Below are 7,577 nucleotides of genomic sequence, written 5' to 3' on the forward strand. Positions count from 1 at the left end.
CCTTTATTCTGAATTAAATATTTAACCGTTATTTGTCACGTTTGTCGTTTGTCTAATTATCCCTTACATGTATTTCATGCTTATTAGAAACCTCCCACGGTCATTTCCAAGGAAGGGAGACCACAAATGAGGGTATCGCAGTTTGCATTTGAAATAAATGGCCTGTCTGGGGTTTTTCCAAGTAAGGGAGTCCCGATGAAGAGGAGGGAGTATTGTTTAGAGCAGTAATTAAAATTCATCAAAACCGTCCTTATGAGCTGTCGCTTTTCTTTTTCTTTTTACGAACTCTTACTCACGCTGGATGTTATGTGATCAAGTGCAAAGCTTGGGTTTAATACAAACGCCATCAAGCCTTCTACTACTTCTGTGAGCCTCACCGAGCAGCAGAATTAGTGCAAGACATACAAACAGCAGTTATAAAGATATTTCAAAAGCTGTTACACATTTTTTACATCATTCGCTCAACGTTTTAAAGGTGATGCGGCAGGATTTGGGGGTGGTTCTGAGCATCCCTACACTCCCAGCAACAATGGCTCATTGAGGGTTCAGGCTGTACTGCGTCCAAGCTGCGAGAAAGGATCTTTAAACTAATATGTGTTCGTCCTGGTTTAAGCCTAATTTGACAAAGCAGCTTTCCTCCTTTCTCTCTGTCTCTCTCTCTCTTTTGCAGCCTCAACTCTTTTGGACAGCGTTAAATGCCAAGTATTAGAAATGTCTGCCCTTGCCCAAGCTCTTCAAAATTCCTGTGATGGTGGAACATGTTTTTGTGTGGGAGGACTGTTCTGCCAAGCAAAGCTGTTTTAGTCCTGATTCTCTTTTTTTTTCCTTTTTTTTTCTCCTTCTTCTCACAAGAAAATCTTGTTCTTGCACGACCAAATGCTGTCTCGTGATGGGGGCAAACAAGAAAAGGACTAACGAGTAAAGGGCACCGCATGCCTTAAATGAGCCAAAAGCTCAGTTTTAGATGGATTGCGTTGGACGCTTAAACAAAAGCGTGTGTGATTTTTTTTTTCTTTTCTATTACAGTAATAGTGTGAGTAAAAAAACATTACTTCCAGTATGTTCCCCCTCCTCAAATTGAACATTTTCTCGAAGATCCCCCACTCTTTGCACATAAACATCTTCGTTTAGAGTAAAAGGCTATGAGAGAATTCTGAGTGGGGCATTGGGGAGCCCCTTGGGCATTTCTCATTGCCAGTACACTTGACATCACCTTACCTATTTCACAGCTGGTGAGCCGCAAGCAAGCAAGTGCAGCGCAGTTCTGGAAATTACCATGAAGCATGTGTAAATACTCACAGCCCAGTCATCCATGTGGAGTTTTGGGATGCAGTCTCCTGAGGACTAAGTCGAAACTTCATATCTGTGGCAGCTAAACAAAAAAAAAAGAAGAAAAAAGAAAGAAAAAAAGAGGAAGCCCATAAGCTTAATACACATGTACACCCCCCCATCCCCACTACACAGACATAATCACACTTGTGTAAAGATTAATGTGTTATTTTTGTGACAACCTGACAATTGTGCTGCTTCCAAACAAACAAGTTTTTAGTTTTGTCAAACTGGGTAATTCATTTGTGAGGCTGTGAGCATCCACTGATAATGTTTTCAAAGGGTGAGTTAAGCTCTGGTTGTGTTATTTTTCTGGACTTTACACAATTGCCTTGCTCACTTTAACTTTCCAACAGACATGTGACTTCCAGTCTAGTGTAACTTACCAGAAACTACATCAGTACGGCTAATTAGGTAGACAGCTAGTATCAGAGAGAGAGAGCGAGAGAGAGAGAGAGAGAGAGAGAGAGAGAGAGAGAGAGCGAGGTAGGAGGGACAGAGAAGCAAAGAAAAGAGGGAAGAAAGAGACTCAGTGCTCGTGGTAAGCCAAGTTCTTCTTAGCGCTCGTACAGCTACAAAGGCTCTCACTCTCTCTTTCTGCCTCTCTCTCTTCCACACACACATAGACAGACACACACTTCACCAGATCACACACACTCAAAAACACAAAGCAGAAGTGGACAAAGACACAAAGTTTCAGTCGCTACAGTCGGCTATGGCGCAGGGCTCTGACAGCAATGACACAAGTTACAAGTCCCCATCACCTGGAAGCAGACAGGTAAGTGTGCATGGTTCATTTACTTTTACAAGGATGTGCCCGGTTTTGTCGGAGCGATTTTAGTTTAACATCTCTGGATGTACTCGTGTGGGTATGTTTTAAACACGCACCTTTGATTGGCTGCATTCTTTCATGCATATTTTTGTGGGCAGCAACCAAGGCCACCACTAGAGACACCCATCCTGTCTCTGCTGGCTCTTTTCACAGTTTCTCAGAGTGTCTCACATGCACACATGGGCTGGAGGCATGACTCGCTGCAAGTGTAGGCTTTTGTGAATTGCAAAAAAAAAAACAAAAAAACCCCCAGCACCACTTTGCCCAAGTAGTGGGACTCCATTGTTTTTGCAAGTCCTCAAACTGCGAATGAGAGCTGAGAGCTGAGAGCTGTCGGGAACAGACACCGTGTTAAATACAGTATGTACTGTGCATTTCTGTGCATGGGCGAAGCTGCCCATTACCGTCGGTGCTGGCTGGTTTCACATGTATCAGTCTCTGGTGTTCACTATTGCTCAAACCTGTTCTGGAAATAGAGCGCTTAAGCGACCTATTAACGCTGTAAGGCATGGAAATAACTTTGATCATGTAAATTCAGTTATTTCTGTGAGCAACGCTGGTTGTCTGGGGGATTTTCAGAGACGTGCTAACAGACGTTCAGACGAGGTTAGATACTAAATTTCTTATCTCTTTGATGTCCAACCGACTCAGCATTTTGAAATTGATTAGTTATTATGATACCAAGAAAATCGAGTGTTCAGGACATGAAACAGGGTGTGCGTTATACCTAACCGATGACTCAGCCACTCCCCGACCCTGCCCTTGCACATTAGGTGTGATGTTGGGCAAGTCTTCCCTGAACTATCATTTTCACACCCCGGCTAGAGAGTCCAGCACAAACTATTCACCGAGCTTCTCGCAGATTGACTCTTTCAGGCTCAGGAGACGTCTGGTGGCCTCTGTGTCATTTGCACAAACACACTAACTGAGGGCCTGCTGTTTTGTTTCAGAGCTCAGACGACCCAAAGAAGGTGATGCGCCGCGAGAAGAATCGAATCGCTGCCCAGAAGAGCAGGTTGAGGCAAACTCAAAAAGCTGACAGCCTTCACTTGGTAAGGACACCTTCCACCACACTTGACACCCTCAAAGCAACACAACGCGAACAGATGTCTCAGCAGGACATGCTGAAAACAAGTCTGCCACGCTTTCAAATCAATAACTGCAGATTGACTGGAAAAACTTTACACTCCATGTATGTCAGAGCTGCTAATTCAGCCTATCGCTGTGAATAATGATGAAAGCATCAAGGGTGTTTTTTGCAATGCAAGGCCCTGCCAACTGTTCAACCTCCAGTGTAACTCCATAGCACAAATGGAAAGAAATTTTGAGTACAGCAACAGACTGCAGCGCTTTCTAAGTGCCCGTGCAGCTCTTTGAAGCCTCTGGGAGTGGATTTGTACTATATTTACAAAATGCTACCTGACCATGTGGCGATGTGTCATGGCTTCTGTTGGGCTGCACACTTGGACGCTGCTCGGTGTGTTTTCAGAAGCTTAAGGAATAAATTAGCACGTGTGGGCAATCACTCCCTTTTCACAGCAGAAACGAGCACCAGAGACTGCAGCACAGTGTATGACGACAGGAGTGCGTTCACGCTCGACTCCTTTTGTTCACCGCTTCATTTGTTTCATCTTTTATAGCTCTTTTTCTTTTTAATGTTAGAGTGGGTAGTCAGCACATTTCTGCTGGATGCGCAGCTGGATGCTCTGTTATGTTAAGAGCAGCCAGTGACCCATTGAACACTTCCACTAGCTCAACAAGCCGTCATTTCTTACATCAACCTATATTTCAAAACACTGATCACGTAACCACTCGCCATGTGACTTCCTCGTTCAAGAAAAGAAGATGCGTGCGGCACTGAGCTCTTTCACAGTAGTGTGTCAAGAGCAGCTGTTTCAGTGAACTTTATCAGACGAGCAGAAGAGATTTTTGACCTTCAAAAAAAGCCACACCGTAGGCTGTAGTAGATCCAGTGTAGCTGATTTGAATATGTGAGAATCCTTCCTGTGAAGTATGGTACATATTATCAATCTCTTTAAACCCGTCAGTCACACAGAATATAGCCTGTGGTTTTACTTTCATCGTCTCGCTAGATAAACAGGAAGGTGAATTTTCCCTCTCTTTGACACTGTGGCTTATTTCCTGTTTCTTCAGTAGTATTTTTTTCTTCTTTGTAAATGAGCTCGAGTGCTACATGTCGTGGGCAGGAGGGGAGAAAAAGGCAGTCACTTCTTGTAAAACACTGATAGCAGTGGGCCGTATTTGGCTAAGTGACGCAAGTACAGGGGTTTGCCCAAGGGTTCTATGACAGTAAGGACTCACAGCTCAGCTTTGTGATCTTTTGGCCATGGTGAGATGACCTTTTAATTAACCAAGTGGAAGATTTCTCTCCTACAATTCCCACACAAAGCTGAAAAAAAAGAACGAATAAAAAGAAAGAGAGAAAAAGTATCAAGAAGTGACGTACCTTTTGCTCTACTTGCTAAAAACTGATCATCGGTTAGAAAGACACCTTCTTTCCACTTGTTTTGGAAAATGTGGCACCCAAAAATGTCAGAAATGTACCTTTTCACACTGTGGTGCAAGTTGCACACAGTTTCAATCAATAGTTGCAAGGCAATGTAACTGGGTAATGTGTATTTTTGTCTATTTTTCTTCTTCTTTTTGCAGTGTTGCCACAATATTTCTACTTTTAGAACAAAGCAAAGTAGACGTTGTAGATATTTCATGTTTTACTAACTCCTAAGTAACCAAAGCTGTTCATTTCAGTACTGAAACAGAGACAACTTTATCTCAAGTAGCAACAACATGCAACTTTTAGTGACTGGCCCATTATAAATGATCACTGAAACAGGCAGGGATGCCACAGTTTTGGCATTTTTTATGATATAAAAAGCTTTTCCTACTTGAATTGTGGATTTGTTGCTTCACTGTGCTCGCAGTCTTTGTGCTGAAAGGTTGAAATAGTTTAATGATTTAACTACTCGCCATATTTAATCCAGGCATCATTTCTTAACATAAAAGTTGATCACAAAGAAAAGCATTAAACAAATTCAAACTCTGACCTGATGATGGCGTAAGGCAGGGATGTCAAACTCATTTACATTCTGATCTTAACCCTGTCTGTCAGTGGAAAGACATTTAACTACACATTTAATCCCTGAGATATCTTAAATATAGATAAAGAAGTGTAATTTGAACAGCACACCTCAGTTTTCCTATGTGATAAATGTGTGAAGTTACAGAAATAGTTCTGGGCTCACTGCCCAGACAATCCAATATTTGTATTTGTGACTGGATTTTTAAAAACAAATTGTTTAAGAACTGTAATCTCTATATTAAACAGTGACAAACAGGAACTTTTCTGCCATTTATTTATTTGCTATTTAACTACTTTTAGTTTGAGTGGCAGTAGGGGGGTCTTTGTAAGCAGAAAAAAGGTGTAAAACCTATAAAAATACAATTAAAAGTTTAAAAAGGTATGTCCTCCTTAACATTTTCCAAAGCTGTCCAGTGGGCCGGATTGCAGTCCCTGCTGGGCCGATTCTGGCCCTTGGGCTTTAGGTTTGATACCACTGGCCTAAGTGAATCAATAAGCTTATTAAATTTCCCTAAACTGAGCATGTATGAAAGTATATCAGTTTAATGACAATCTAATTGTGGCTTAGATTAAAAGTCAGACCATGACAATCCACAGGGGCCATCCTCTGTGGACAATGATTTTGCAAAGCTGTTGCGCTCTTCTGATCTGTAGACAAACCATCCAGCACATTCATACATGGACTATTTAAGAATGGCCTGCATTATCCTTTTGAAATGTTTGGGGTTAAAATATACCGTGCACTAAAACATGCACAAACACCAGCGCGGAAGCAGGATATGTGGTTGTGGCTTTTTCATGAACAAGTAGTAAAGACCATCACCTTTATGCTGTCCAACTTAACCTCACACAAAAAGCATACACTTTTATAGTAAATATAGCAGCTCTGCTCTAACATCCCCTCCCTTCGTTTTTTTCCAGGAGAGTGAGAACCTGGAGAAGGAGAATGCCGCCCTGAGGAAGGAGGTGAAGCAGCTGACAGAGGAGGCCAAGTATCTGTCGTCTGTGCTGAGCAGCCACGAACCTCTGTGCACCGGCCTGGCTCCTCAGACCCCGGACCTCCTGTATCCTCCTCATCACAGCAGTTACAGCACCAGCCAAAAGTTTGGGGTGTATCCAAACTTTTGACTGGCACTGCACCGCCGCCAGCAAATCGCTGTACCACACTACCAGCGCTAACCCCCTCCCCCCCCAACTGACTACTGAAGATGTACTGCGAAACAGACGACTGACCTCAATGGAGAGAGACTGACTGGAGATATTTCAATCAGTGTTAAAAACCTGATCACAGAGTAACATGACAGACCAACGTGTCTGCCACACATGGCAGCCAAACTGTAATTATTTATTTCGCTTCTGCTCGTCTCTCTGCTTTTCTGATTTATTATCAGTGATCTGTCTGTGAACTTAAATGGCTCATTGAATAGAATTACCAGCCAGTCCATGTTTACACAGAGTGAAGAACCAACCTAGTATATAAATATTGAGGTGACTCAGGCGATATTTTTGTAAATTGCATACTTTTAGTGTGAAGGAGAGCCACCTTTATCATCTCACACACCTTGTTTTGTTTTTGTTTTTTTGTTGTTGTTGTTTTTTGTTTTTGTTTTTTGTGTGTGTATGTTTCTTGTGTTGTTCACTGTTTTAGTGTGTTACTGTTGATTGCTAATTCTCAGGACCTTTTGACAGATTTGATTGTGGACAAAGAGAATGTAAAGTCAAGATCCTAAGAAAAGAGAGGTTTTTCAGACTGTGTACCAAAACAAAAAGCAATTGTTGACGATGAAGAATTGGAACCTGGCGTTCAAAAGGTCTTGACTTCTGTTGATAAAGCTGATATGTGAGAAGAGCCAGCTGATATATTTATTAAATGTAATGCCTTTTAGGATGATCACTGTGACCTCTTTTTCTTTAAGACAGCAGAGTGTGTGACACCTCCAGGGGTGCTGTGGTGTCACATTAGCTTGTGACAGCATCCTGGAGGTCCCTAGATGGCACTGTTTACCAGCATGAGATGCACCATTAAAGTAGCTTATATTAAGGAGAACATAGTATTTTGAAGACTTCCCTGTATAACTTTACTTTTTAAAAACTTTGAGTGTGTGTGTGTGTGTGTGTGTGTGTCCTGGAGCACAGCTGAGCCTCTCGTGTCACCTCTCAGCCAGTTATTTCATAACTGCCGGCCCAAAATAAATGATGTTATCTGCAATGCTTTTAGAGTAGGAAACAACTGCAATAAAAGTGATGACTACCAGCATGTTTTATAGCTCACACACTACCAACACACCAGAGAACAAATGACGCGCAATTAAGCGC

The 7,577-nt window shown here is 42.1% G+C and overlaps 1 protein-coding gene across 2 annotated transcripts; it reads left to right on the forward strand.

Moving 5' to 3' along the window:
* Positions 1-1,821: 1,821 nt before the first annotated feature.
* Positions 1,822-7,515, forward strand: batf (basic leucine zipper transcription factor, ATF-like). 2 transcript variants are annotated; one of them, XM_031731999.2, is made up of 3 exons: positions 1,822-2,107; positions 3,112-3,213; positions 6,183-7,515. In XM_031731999.2, the coding sequence occupies exons 1-3, from the start codon at positions 2,045-2,047 to the stop codon at positions 6,387-6,389; spliced, it is 372 nt and encodes a 123-aa protein (XP_031587859.1). In that variant the 5' UTR covers positions 1,822-2,044; the 3' UTR covers positions 6,390-7,515. The 2 variants fall into 2 exon arrangements, with proteins under 2 accessions (XP_031587859.1, XP_039454600.1); XM_039598666.1 differs by lacking the exon at positions 1,822-2,107 and adding an exon at positions 2,571-2,767.
* Positions 7,516-7,577: the final 62 nt, after the last annotated feature.

Source organism: Oreochromis aureus, linkage group 15, assembly GCF_013358895.1.
Source record: "Oreochromis aureus strain Israel breed Guangdong linkage group 15, ZZ_aureus, whole genome shotgun sequence".
NCBI lineage: Eukaryota > Metazoa > Chordata > Actinopteri > Cichliformes > Cichlidae > Oreochromis > Oreochromis aureus.

Bases quoted from the DNA above. Each gene is read 5' to 3' on its own strand.
- batf (XM_039598666.1), top strand. From the start codon at position 2,588: ATGTATCAGTCTCTGGTGTTCACTATTGCTCAAACCTGTTCTGGAAAT. The intron at 2,768-3,111 runs GTTAGATACTAA...GTTTTGTTTCAG, and splicing joins CTAACAGACGTTCAGACGAG to AGCTCAGACGACCCAAAGAA. The intron at 3,214-6,182 runs GTAAGGACACCT...GTTTTTTTCCAG, and splicing joins AAGCTGACAGCCTTCACTTG to GAGAGTGAGAACCTGGAGAA.